The 13776-nt window shown below is 42.2% G+C and overlaps 1 protein-coding gene across 13 annotated transcripts in view; it reads left to right on the forward strand.

Moving 5' to 3' along the window:
* Positions 1 to 13776, forward strand: part of abi2b (abl-interactor 2b) — a 47950-nt gene that overhangs the window by 15515 nt on the left and 18659 nt on the right. For 4 of the 13 annotated variants that reach the window (XM_061924094.1, XM_061924096.1, XM_061924099.1 and 1 more), the window contains exons 2-6: positions 2492 to 2659; positions 2757 to 2933; positions 7229 to 7246; positions 7543 to 7646; positions 13577 to 13723. In XM_061924094.1, the coding sequence (XP_061780078.1) occupies positions 2492 to 2659; positions 2757 to 2933; positions 7229 to 7246; positions 7543 to 7646; positions 13577 to 13723 (614 nt within the window). The remainder of the gene's footprint in view (positions 1 to 2491; positions 2660 to 2756; positions 2934 to 7228; positions 7247 to 7542; positions 7647 to 13576; positions 13724 to 13776) is intronic. The other 9 variants (XM_061924097.1, XM_061924107.1, XM_061924103.1 and 6 more) reach the window with 3 other exon arrangements.

The following is a 13776-nucleotide window of genomic DNA, read 5'->3' on the forward strand; positions in this document are numbered from 1 at the left end:
ATTTCACTCAAAAGACCAGACCGTAGTTACTTTTTCCTTTTATTTTCCTTTAGTTTGCAACAGTTTTTCCAATGAAGAAACAGCTTCTTTTTTCTTCTTTAGTCTTTTTAGCAGTCTTTAGCAGTGTTAGTAGACTTTAGTTTCTTTAGCTGTCATTAGCTGTCTTTAGTAGCCTTTAGTAGCCTTTAGCTTCTTTAGTAGCCTTTAGCTTCTTTAGTAGGTGAAAAACCTTTAAGGACAAAACACCACAAGATTAACATGCTGTAAAAAAATCAATCAATTATCAATCCCATAATTTACAATTATTAATTAGGCAATCAAACTCTTAACCATTAAACAAGTGCAAGAAAATGGACACATCTTTTCCCTTTAAGTTAAAACAGATTTTAAATAAATTGTCTCAACATAAATGCACCGTGATACATATAAAATACATTTAAACCCAGAAACACAATAGATAAATGCAGCAGAAAACCCAATATGCAAATACATAAATACCTAACCAATTAACCACCTATTTAGATACATATTTAAAATCCATATTCAATATAAATATATTATTAAATTAGCAGTGAAACACTCGATCTTAAACGCCGTCTACTGGTAGAAAAATGCCCCTTTTTCTATGCCCTCACCAGCAGCCAATGATCCAACACAGTTAAATCCAACACTTTAAGTTGAGCGACTTCACCCTCCTGATGAAGCAAACTGCTCCAACATTTATCAAACTAAGCAAAGAATATCAACACTTCCTTACTAAACAACAGTTACACAAAACACCGTGTGTATTTAGCCTCCAGACTAAGCACGCTACATGTACCCCCCCCCCATCTCACCAGCGCAACAGGTGCGCCACACCCACAAAGAGAAGTAAAGTGCAATCTTACCGGCTGTCCGTTCCGCTATTGGTTTTGATACACTTTTGGCACAACTCTGGGTTTTCTGTAACGAACTAAACCTTTTTCCACTCTGCGCTGGCGTCTCTTGTACTCCTTGATTTGACACAGCTGTCTAATTACCGGGCTCGCGCACCAGCAGATGAGACGGGAGTGCGCCGCGTTATACCTGCGCGTGAACGTAAACTGATCAATTCTGATCATATAAGCCGACTGGCCGAAATAATGCCGAATTATATACATTTCCTGGGGTTGCCTAGGTGAATAGGGATGCGGATGTGCTCTAAGATAAAATATAATTTTATTTAGTGGGGTTTGGCTGGTTGCTCAGCAGCCACGGTTGAGAGCTCGCGCTTCAGCTGACGAGACAGCTGTTCGCCGCTACAACATTATTAGGCTGTTTATTGAAATACTCCCACACTTTTGACAACTTTTGGCGTGCTTTTTTCCCCTCGCTCGCACCGCTCGCATCGTCTGCTTTGCGCTCCGCCATGACGGTAGTGTGACGTAAATATGCGACGCATCGACGCACAAAAACGGCGTCGACGTATTTACGTAACCGATGTCGACGCGTCGTTTCAGCCTTAGACTACTTATGTCCTTGATGTCCACCATGAAAGAGGCGAGCATGACATCACACTCGAATTGATTAAAGTGGACCCCGACTTAAACAAGTTGAAAAACGTATTCGGGTGTTACCATTTAGTGGTCAATTGTACGGAATATGTCATCATCATCGGCGATCACTCGAAGCGAGTATGATAGTCCTCCTGTTGGTGAGTCTGGTCATCTGTGGGTCCTCAGGTGGCTGTAGAGGCCAATCCGTGATCCACAGACTCTATTGCAGTGGGGGCATATGTGCGTGATTGTCGTGGTCTGGGGAGCTGTTTTGGTAGTGGATCTCTCCTTTCTTTGTTGCCTCTTGGTTTCCGCTGCACAGTGGAGGTCCGTTTCTAATTGTGCTGTGCCTTCGTGGACCATCCTGCTCCACAAAACCCTCTGGTGGGCAGCCTCCTCCCAGGTGTTGAGCTTGAAGCAGCATTTCCTCTGGTGGATTTTGAGGTTATCTTTATACCGCTTCTTCTGCCCCCCTTGGGCACGTTGTCCTTCCGTCAGTTGTCCGTACAACATCTGTTTTGGAAGGCGACTGTCTGGCATGCGAATTACATGTCCTGTCCATCGCAGCTGGTGCCGATTGACGGTTGTGGTGATACTGGGCATGTTAGCTTCCTTCACAACACTAATTTTGGTACGCCTATCTTCCCAGCTGATCCTGAGGATCTTGCGGAATATGTACTGTACTGTGCCATCTGGGATGTATTTAAATATGTCCACATTGCGATCATGCTGCCTCCACTGTAGACAATACAAACAAGATCAAGATAATACTTAATTGGCGAATACTAAACAAGTAAAGTATATAAAAATGATATCAAACAAAGCTTTAACGAAGTGGTCACTGCACACTGGTGCTTTCTTCAAACTCTGCTCCCTTGGACTGGAGTGTGTGACACTTTTCTCATTGTCTTTTCATTAAATCTTGCACTCTTGTTTACAAGCAATTCAAAAGTGACATCTCACCCTGATCCCCACAGTCTCCAGACAAGCAGCGGGCGCTGGAGGAGACCAAGAACTACACCACCCAGTCCCTGGCCAGCGTGGCATACCTGATCAACACACTGGCTAATAATGTCCTGCAGATGCTGGACATCCAGGCGTCGCAGCTACGCCGCATGGAGTCTTCCATCAACCACATTTCCCAGGTGGGCGCTTGAATTGCACAATAGGGACGGTACTCCAGCCACTTCACAAGGGTCTATTAGTCTCTGAAAAGTTAAGAAGATGTGTTGATCTCCTTAGACGGTGGACATTCATAAAGAAAAAGTGGCCAGACGGGAGATAGGTATCCTCACCACAAACAAGAACACGTCACGAACACACAAGATCATCGCCCCTGCCAATCCAGAGAGGCCTGTACGCTATATCCGCAAGCCCGTTGACTACAGCATGCTGGATGACATGGGCCACGGAGTCAAGGTAAGAACCCCTGCTGCCTGCCAGCTCCCAAGGGATTAACTTGTTTGTTCAGCTAAATTAAATACAAATAATCATTCACAATCTGCAATGATAACTGAAAGAAGGGAAACTATTTAATTAGAAATAAACTATATATATATATATATATATATATATACGGTATGTGTGTGTGTGTGTGTGTGTGTGTGTGTGTGTGTGTGTGTGTGTGTGTGTGTGTGTGTGTGTGTGTGTGTGTGTGTGTGTGTGTGTGTGTGTGTGTGTGTGTGTATATATATGTATGTATATGTGTGTGGGGAAAAAATCACAAGACTACCGTATTTTCCGCACCATAAGGCGCCCTGGGTTATAAGCCGCGCCTTCAATGAACGGCATATTTCAAAACTTTGTCCACCTATAAGCCGCCCCGTGTTATAAGCCGCATCTAACTGCGCTAAAGGGAATGTCAAAAAAACAGTCAGATAGGTCAGTCAAACTTTAATAATATATTAAAAACCAGCGTTCTAACAACTCTGTTCACTCCCAAAATGTACGGTAATGTGCAAATGTGCAATCACAAACATAGTAAAATTCAAAATAGTGCAGAGCAATAGCAATGTCACAACACACAAAATAAACATAACGCTCACTTTCTGAAGTTATTCTTCATTCATAAATCCCTCGAATTCTTCTCCTTCGGTGTCCGAATTAAAAAGTTGGGCGAATACGGGATCCAAAATGGCCGGCTCCGTCTCGTCGAAGTCATCAGAGTCAATGTTGCTATTGTTGTCCAGCAGTTCCGTGAATCCTGCTTTCCGGAAAGTTCGGACCACAGTTGAGACCGATATATCCGCCCAGGCATTTACAATCCACTGGCAGATGTTGGCGTATGTCGTCCGGCGCTGTCTCCCTGTCTTAGTGGCGCAGGTCATCTTGTTGCTTCCTCTACCTACGCACCATTTATGTTCAATTCTCTTGCTGCTGCTCTATGTCCGTGTTCTACTGCGTGACTTATTGCCTTGAGTTTGAATTCTGCGTTGTGTACGCGTGTCTCTTAATAGGAGCCATTTTGTGGTCTTTACAGATGTAAACACACAAATGAAATGAAACGTAATATCCGCGCGCTTCTTCTTCTACGGGGGCGGGTGGTTGCTTACAGTAGAAGAAGAAGCGCTTCCTCTTCTATGGGGGCGGGTGCTTACCTTGGCGGTTGCTTACCGTAGAAGAAGAAGCGCTTCCTCTTCTACGGGGAAAAAAGATGGCGGCTGTTTACCGTAGTTGCGAGACCTAAACTTTATGAAAATGAATCTTAGTATTAATCCATATATAAAGCGCACTGGGTTATAAGCCGCACTGTCAGCTTTTGAGTAAATTTGTGGTTTTTAGGTGCGGCTAATAGTGCGGAAAATACGGTACTTCATCTCTACAGGCCTGTTTCATGAGGGGTTCCCTCAATCATCAGGAGATTTTAATAGAAGCATTCACATACCATGGTTTATATAGGGCACAGAGTGGGTAGGTACAGGCTGGCGTAGGGCATAGGTTGCATAGGTTGCATCTTTTATTACCACTATTGTAAGGTTACAATAGTGGTAATAAAAGATGCAACCTATGCTTGAAAGAGAAACCGTTTATTATATACCGTCCAGACCTGTCATCCCTCAACAAGCGCAGCGAAATTGTATCAGCATGCCGTCACAGACGGAAACACCTCCTAGGTAACACATGAGCCAATCACCACGCCCCTACGCCAGCATGTACCCACCCACTCTGTGCCCTATATAAACCATGGTATGTGAATGCTTCTATTAAAATCTCCTGATGATTGAGGGAACCCCTCATGAAACAGGCCTGTAGAGATGAAGTAGTCTTGGGATTTTTTTCCCACACATACATATATTGCACTCTACCACGGTATCGAGCACTATTTTTTGGATAATCTTATTAAGACATATATATATATATATATATATATATATATATATATATATATATATATATATATATATACATACACACACACACACACACACACACACACACACACACACACGGTGTGTATATGTGTATATGTATATATATATATACACACACACACACACACACACACACACACACACACACACACCATTGTATTTTAAAGGATACTGTACGATGAATTGTCAACACTATCTAAACACTCTGGACCCCCTGCTAAAAGCTTCTTCTAGCTTATTTGGGGGACCCTTTCACTTACCACCATCCTTAAATGAGATTCACTACTATTGTAATTGTTCTATGGTATTGTGAATAAACTTTAAACTAAACTAAAGGAAGCATCATTTCACTTGTTTAATGTGAAGTGGGGTATATTTATGCAGCGCTTTTTCGCTGACACAAAGCACTTTACAATCAGGAACCCATTATCTACATTTAAGCTACATGTACACCATTGTGGGTAGCTCCGGGAGCAAGGTGGGAGGTGTCTTGCCTAGGAACGCAACAGCAGTGACTAAGATGACGGAGTATAGATTCGAACCAGGAACCCTCAAGTTTCTGGCTGTCCGCTGTACCATCTAAGCCACACCGTCCCATTTTATTTGATATAAACGACAATATTTAATTTTTTTGTGTATGTACGGTATACCGGTATTAGTATAGTACCGCGTTACTAATGAATCATTTTTGGTACTATATCGCCTCTGAAACCTACCGGTCCCGCGCCCGCGTCGTCGTCCTGTCATTGCTGGTTTACGAGCAGAGGAGCATGTTCGGCAGCGCACACACAGAGTACTTACAAGCAGACACAGTGTGTAGACAGAAAAGGGAGAATGGACGCATTTTGGTCCAAAAAGTAAAGATAAAGGTGAAGTTATAACACTGAAACACCCTCAGGAAGAGGTGCTTTAAGACATGGCTAGCTAGCTAGCGGCTAAAGTCCATCCGCAGTCGGCAGTGTTTTAGCTACTTCTAAATCACTAATCTTTGTCTCCATGGCGACAAATAAAGGAAGTTTCTTACAAGTATCATTCCTGCAGGACGAGGAATATCTAAACATGTTTCACTACACACCGTAGCTCACCGGCGTCAAAATGTAAACAAACGTCATTGGTGGATCTACACCTGACATCCACTGTAATGATATCAAGTACAGGCACGTATCTAGTCGATACTACTATGATTACGTCGATATGTTTTGGCATCACAACATATTCGTTTTTTTTAAATGTATATTATGTTTATAAAGTCAGTAAATATGTCCCTGGACACATGAGGACTTTGAATATGACCAATGTATGATCCTGTAACTACTTGGTATCGGATTGATACCTAAATGTGGTGTCATCCAAAACTAATGTAAAGTATCAAAGAAGAGAAGAATAAGTGATTATTACATTTTAACAGAAGTGTAGATAGAACATGTTAAAAGAAAAAGTAAGCAGATATTAACAGTAAATGAACTAGTAGATAAATCATTAATTTTCTACCACTTGTCCTTAATAATGTTGACAAAATAATAGGTGTATAAATGACACAATATGTTACTGCATACGTCAGCAGACTAATTAGGAGTCTTTGTTAGTTTACTTTCTACTAAAAGACAAGTTGTTTTGTTTGTTGACTATTTTATTTAAGGACTTAACTGCAATAAGAAACATATGTTTAATGTACCCTAAGATTTTTTGTCAAAATAAAGCCAATAATGACATTTTTGTTGTTGCCCCCTTTATTTAGGAAAGTACGGAAAAGTATCAAAATAATTTTAGTGCCGGCACCAAAATATTGGTATCGTTACAACACTTGTACCGTATTTTTCGGAGTATAAGTCGCACCGGAGTATAAGTCGCACCTGCCGTAAATGCATAATAAAAAAAGGAAAAAACATATATAAGTCGCACTGGAGCCCGGCCAAACTATGAAAAAAACTGCGACTTATAGTCCGAAAAATATGGTGTGTGTGTGTGTATATATATATATATATATATATATATTTGTCAAATTACCCATTGAATTCTAATTACTCTGATTTCCTTGCGAAAAGCTTTGATAACATTGGGAAATCATTCATTGTTAAATCTTACTAATTAATGTTCCGAGCTGCGAGTGACTGCTTGATTGTTGTTGCTGATCTAGCACATCCTCTTTAGTTCTGTCTTGTTTTGTTTTTTTGGCAGAAGATGATGTCACAGCACATTTTGATAAGGCTTCTGTTAGGAATTTACACAAATTGTAACTCTTGACTTATTGTTTTCTTCTGTTCTATTGCACACTAATCTGCTGATCTCTTCTCTTTTTCCTCTCTCTGCTTGCCTTTATTTATTCTTTGTAATCAACTGTAGTGGTTGCAAAGATTTAAGGTAAGCTTTTGAAAGCTAGCCCCTCACAAGGAAGGTGTTTTGATTTCTGAATATATTTTAGTTTTTGTGGATTGCTGTGAAAGTGTTTTTTTTTCCTTTTTGTTTTTTTGAAGGAGGAGTTTGACATTTTGCAAAATTAAGCATATTAGACTTGGGATTCAGCCAAAATCAAATTTGTTTGCCATTCTAAAAGGGTTTTAAATGTCCAACTAATCCTTTGAACAGTGTTTCATAGTACTCGTTTGTTCTCCTGCTATCAAATATCTCAATTTCATAACACTTGTCTGTCCCTGTAGGCCAGTGCTCAGAGCATGAAAGCTGGAGGAGGCGGACTTCCTCGCACAAACCCCCCTACACAAAAGCCCCCCAGCCCACCTGTGAGCGGGAAAGGGACCCTTGGGTATGTAACCTGTCTTACTTCAGCTAAATGTTTTTTTTTCCGTATTCGCAGCAGGAGTGTGGCCCACCTGACTTGAAGCACATAGCAAAGGAGTTTATTTTGCCATGCTAATTAAGCCAAACCTTTAAAACCCGCAGGTTTTCACTAGAGGTGGGAATCTTTGGGCACTTCACGCTTCGATTACGATTCAGGAGCTACGATGCGATTAAAAATTGATTAATTAATTTGCGTATCCATCCATCTTCTTCCGCTTATCCGAGGTCGGGTCGCGGGGGCAGCAGCTTAAGCAGGGAAGCCCAGACTTCCCTCTCCCCAGCCACTTCGTCCAGCTCCTCCCGGGGGATCCCGAGGCGTTCCCAGGCCAGCCGGGAGAGATAGTCTTCCCAGCGTGTCCTGGGTCTTCCCCGTGGCCTCCTACCGGTCGGACGTGCCCTAAACACCTCCCTAGGGAGGCGTTCGGGTGGCATCCTGACCAGATGCCCGAACCACCTCATCTGGCTCCTCTCGATGTGGAGGAGCAGCGGCTTTACTTTGAGCTCCCCCCGAATGGCAGACCTTCTCACCCTATCTCTAAGGGAGAGACCCGCCACCCGGCGGAGGAAACTCATTTCGGCCGCTTGTACCCGTGATCTTGTCCTTTCGGTCATGACCCAAAGCTCATGACCATAGGTGAGGATGGGAACGTAGATCGACCGGTAAATTGAGAGCTTTGCCTTCCGGCTCAGCTCCTTCTTCACCACAACGGATCGATACAGCGTCCGCATTACTGAAGACGCCGCACCGATCCGCCTGTCGATCTCACGATCCACTCTTCCCCCACTCGTGAACAAGACTCCGAGGTACTTGAACTCCTCCACTTGGGGCAAGATCTCCTCCCCAACCCGGAGATGGCACTCCACCCTTTTCCGGGAGAGAACCATGGACTCGGACTTGGAGGTGCTGATTCCCATCCCAGTCGCTTCACACTCGGCTGCGAACCGATCCAGTGAGAGCTGAAGATCTTGGCCGGAGGAAGCCATCAGGACCACATCATCTGCAAATAGCAGTGACCTAATCCTGCAGCCACCAAACCAGATCCCCTCAACGCCCTGACTGCGCCTAGAAATTCTGTCCATAAAGGTTATGAACAGACTCGGTGACAAAGGGCAGCCTTGGCGGAGTCCAACCCTCACTGGAAACGTGTCCGACTTACTGCCGGCAATGCGGACCAAGCTCTGACACTGATTACTCAGGGAGCGAACTGCCACAATAAGACAGTCCGTTACCCCATACTCTCTGAGCACTCCCCACAGGACTTCCCGGGGTACACGGTCGAATGCCTTCTCCAAGTCCACAAAGCACATGTAGACTGGTTGGGCAAACTCCCATGCACCCTCAAGGACCCTGCCGAGAGTATAGAGCTGGTCCACAGTTCCTCGACCAGGACGAAAACCACACTGTTCCTCCTGAATCCGAGGTTCGACTATCCGGCGTAGCCTCCTCTCCAGTACACCTGAATACCTTACCGGGAAGGCTGAGGAGTGTGATCCCACGATAGTTGGAACACACCCTCCGGTTCCCCTTCTTAAAGAGAGGAACCACCACCCCGGTCTGCCAATCCAGAGGTACCGCCCCCGATGTCCACGCGATGTTGCAGAGTCTTGTCAACCAAGACAGCCCCACAGCATCCAGAGCCTTAAGGATGTTAATTTGTGTATTGATGCAGTTATACGTTTATTTTCGTTTCACTAAATTAGCGTTTATCACTCGCAACTTTAAAAAAACAATTAATTTGGAATAAGAAACAGTTAAATTAATTCCCACGTGTTAAATTATTGAAAATGTGTGCAACACTGAACCATAAGTGCCCGATAGTAAAGGAGCTGGTTGGATCTTTCGGTGAGGTGTCTCGATGGAGTCAGCCATATTTTAGAACTGTCTGCATTGCTTTATTTACAATAAATATATCGATTCTTGATGTTTACTAATCGATTCTATTATCGTCCTTGTCTGAATTGAGATGCAACTAAAAAATCGATTATTATTTTTCGCTTTATATTTGTAGTGTGTCTAACTGTTGAATGTGTCTCTAATCCCAGGGGCTGTTGGCTTGTGCAACTGAACAACACTGTGTTCACTCTGGTGATCTTCCTAAGCACAAGCGCTGTTTTTGTCTGTGTGTGTGGTTTTATTTTACCTTACAATTTGTATAGTGGATTTGGACGTCACTTTTAGGGGTGTGGCGAAATCTTGTGTGATTTTGCGAGACTAAAAGGTGACAATATTTGTCATTTAGAGAAAAGCTTTTTCAAGGGACACGATCAGTTTTTTGCTTCTCCAATAGTCAAAAGCCTTATACGTCTGTTCCTGCGCAAGGGATTGGAACCGCTCATTAGGTGTGTTGCGCAAACATCAAACGGAGCTAGTCCCTGCGTTTCCCGCCTTGCCCGTGCTCGTGGCACGGCTCGCACAGCCACTTCATTTGAGTTCCTCAGCCAATGCGCCGTGTGTATGTCCAAGCAGGCTAAACTGTCAATCATGGACGCAAAGACGTGACAGAAAAGCACACTGGATTGCTTCCTCTGACAGTCAGCAGCCCAGAGTTAAAACTAAACAACGGAATCATTGATACACTTGACAGCTGCAATATCAAATATGCAGAAAACTCCTGTGAAGCTCCTTTAAATTGACATTGACTTATATTTACTTTAACATTTAGAGCAGGGGTCACCAACGCGGTGCCCGCGGGCACCAGGTCGCCCGTAAGGACCAGATGAGTCGCCCTCTGGCCTGTTCTAAAAATAGCTCAAATAGCAGCACTTACCAGTGAGCTGCCTCTATCTTTTAAATTGTATTTATTTACTAGCAAGCTGGTCTCGCTTTGCTCGACATTTTTAATTCTGAGAGAGACAAAACTCAAATAGAATTTGAAAATCCAAGAAAATATTTTAAAGACTTGGTCTTCACTTGTTTGAATAAATTCATTTATTTCTTTACTTTGCTTCTTATAACTTTCAGAAAGACAATTTTAGAGAAAAAATACAACCTTAAAAATGATTTTAGGATTTTTAAACACGTACCGTATTTTCCGCACCATAAGGCGCCCTGGGTTATAAGCCGCGCCTTCAATGAACGGCATATTTCAAAACTTTGTCCACCTATAAGCCGCCCCGTGTTGTAAGCCGCATCTAACTGCGCTAAAGGAATGTCAAAAAAACAGTCAGATAGGTCAGTCAAACTTTAATAATATATTAAAAACCAGCGTTCTAACAACTCTGTTCACTCCCAAAATGTACGCAAATGTGCAATCACAAACATACGTATATCAACATGGACAGAGCTGCGTGAAAAAAGCCACCCGGCCTCTTCGCGTAAACTTAAACTTACCTTAACCACTCGCTCATCTTTTCTTCATCCATCCCTTCGAGTTAGCTTTTATGATGACGCCGGCTGGAAAGGTCTCTTTTGGCAAGGTCTTCCTTTTGAATATCACCATGGGTGGAAGTTAGCATGGCAAGCTAGAACCACAGTGGAGGATGACTTGTCATTCCCTGTGGTGCGAATATTCACCGTACGTGCTCCCGTTCCACAGTGCGGTTCACAGGAATATCAGTTGCTGTGAAATACGGTAGTAATCCGTGTGCGGATGGAGAGATTGCGTCTTTTCATGAACCGGATCCTTGTCGCTTAGTAGGAGCCATTTTGTGGTCTTTACAGATGTAAACAGGAAATGAAACGTACGGTGATATCCGCGCGTTTTTTCTTCTTCTTCCGGGGGCGGGTGGTTGCTTACAGTAGAAGAAGAAGCGCTTCCTGTTCTATGGGGGCGGGTGCTTACCTTGGCGGTTGCTTGCGTAGAAGAAGAAGCGCTTCCTGTTCTACCGGGAAAAAAGATGGCGGCTGTTTACCTAAGTTGCGAGATCGAAACTTTATGAAAATGAATCTTAATATTTATCCATATATAAAGCGCACCGGGTTAAAAGCCGCACTGTCAGCTTTTGAGTAAATTTGTGGTTTTTAGGTGCGGCTAATGGTGCGGAAAATACGGTATACCTTTTTACCTTTTAAATTATTTCCTCTTCTTTCCTGACAATTTAAATCAATGTTCAATTAAATGTATTTTTTTTTATTGTAAAGAATAACAAATCAGTTTTAATTTAATTCTTCATTTTAGCTTCTGTTTTTTTCGACGAAGAATATTTGTGGAATATTTCTTCAAACTTATTATGATTAAAATTCAAAAAAAATATTCTGGCAAATCTACAAAATCTGTAGAATCAAATTTAAATCTTATTTCAAAGTCTTTTGAATTTCTTTTAAAATTTTTGTTCTGGAAAATCTAGAAGAAATAATGATTTGTCTTTGTTAGAAATATAGCTTGGTCCAATTTGTTATATATTCTAACAAAGTGCAGATTGGATTTTAACCTATTTAAAACATGTCATCAAAATTTTAAAATTAATCTTAATCAGGGAAAATTACTAATTATGTTCCATAAATTATTTTTTTAATTTTTTCAAAAAGATTCGAATTAGAGAGTTTTTTCGGTTGAATTTTGAATTTTAAAGAGTCGAAATTGAAGATAAACTATGTTTCAAAATGTTATTTTCATTTTTTTCGTGTTTTCTCCTCTTTTATAAAAATGTTAGTGGCTAGCTCGTTAAAATGGGATATTGTGATTTCACAAGACTGTCTTAGAAGTGATCATTTGAAAATGTTCAATTTGAAAAATGTGCACTTAGAGAAAATATAAAAACAAAATGTTGCATATTGATATTTATCTGTTTCTATATATATTTATTGTGGGAAATCATTAAGATGATCAGTGTTTCCACAAAGATAAATATCATTAATTATTAGTAATAACATAGAGTTAAAGGTAAATTGAGCAAATTGGCTATTTCTGGCAATTTATTTAAGTGTGTATCAAACTGGTAGCCCTTCGCATTAATCAGTACCCAAGAATTAGCTCTTGGTTTCAAAAAGGTTGGTGACCCCTGATTTAGAGTATCTCTTGTTTTTTGGTTCTCGTTAACCCGATATCGCGTATCGTCACACCCCTAGTCACCGTGTCCCGTCCCCCTAGTGGCTTTCCCAGCTGTGGTGTTTGTGTATGTGTTCTCTGCAAGCAGCATGTAATCACAGCTACACCTCCATAATGGATCCCCTCTCACAGTCTTTGGCTAAAGACTGTCATCTTATTTTTAGTTACATTTTTTTCAACTTGCTCTTAGTTTTGTTTGACCCAGCTTGCCCCCCACTTGGCTGCCTCATGTTTCTCACAGCACCATTTTGCCATGACAACCATGCTCAACCTTGGAGATCGGTTGTCTTGTACATGCTAGCACATGAAGCCCAGGTCAAGTGTCTATTAAGTTTTGTCCCACTTAAAATATCAAGGTTAGCCACTGTATGTTTGTTTTTGAGGTTTTTTTTTCTGTGCTGTGTAGACTCGAAAATGATGTTTTCAATATCATTGAAATAAGTGGTGGATTGCACCAGTGCAGACCAGCTGCAGTCCAGTAATGCTTTTTATATGGCAATTTCCAGAGCCTTCTTCTAATTGAAGAAAGGCTTTCAGTTGATGAGAAGTCTGTTGGCACCATCTGCTGGATCGTGTGCATAAATCTCTACACATCGACTTATGAGATGTCTTTTTCGGCTATTTTCTTCTTCGGAAAGGCTATACTTAGTGTTTATGTGTCTTTTTTAGCTGATCGGCATCATTAGCATCGGAGTGAATAGCTTTAGCCTAAATGTGTTCCAGGCAGGAGAGTCCTGCATTGGCTTCGTCTGGCTGTCGCCACCTGTGGATTCGCCCGAGCCAGCCCCAACATTCCACCTTTTTTTTTTTTTTAAGTTTGCACTTGTTTGTTTCCTGCTCTCCCCCTTCCCTTCTCCTACAATTCTCTGTGGATGCCCCCTCCCCTCAACTCCTGACCCTCTCACAGGCGGCACTCACCATATAGGACACTTGAACCGGTGCGTCCTCCTGTTGTCCCTAACGACTACGTCTCAAGCCCGACGCGCAACATGGCGCATCCCCTGCAGAGCCCAGCACGCAATGCATCTGTTAATCAGAGGAACCGCACGTACAGGTACCCCTCTCCTTCCCAGCATGCCTCACTTATACTCCTGAACAAAACCCTTA

Source organism: Nerophis lumbriciformis, linkage group LG28 (assembly GCF_033978685.3).
Source record: "Nerophis lumbriciformis linkage group LG28, RoL_Nlum_v2.1, whole genome shotgun sequence".
Lineage (NCBI taxonomy): Eukaryota > Metazoa > Chordata > Actinopteri > Syngnathiformes > Syngnathidae > Nerophis > Nerophis lumbriciformis.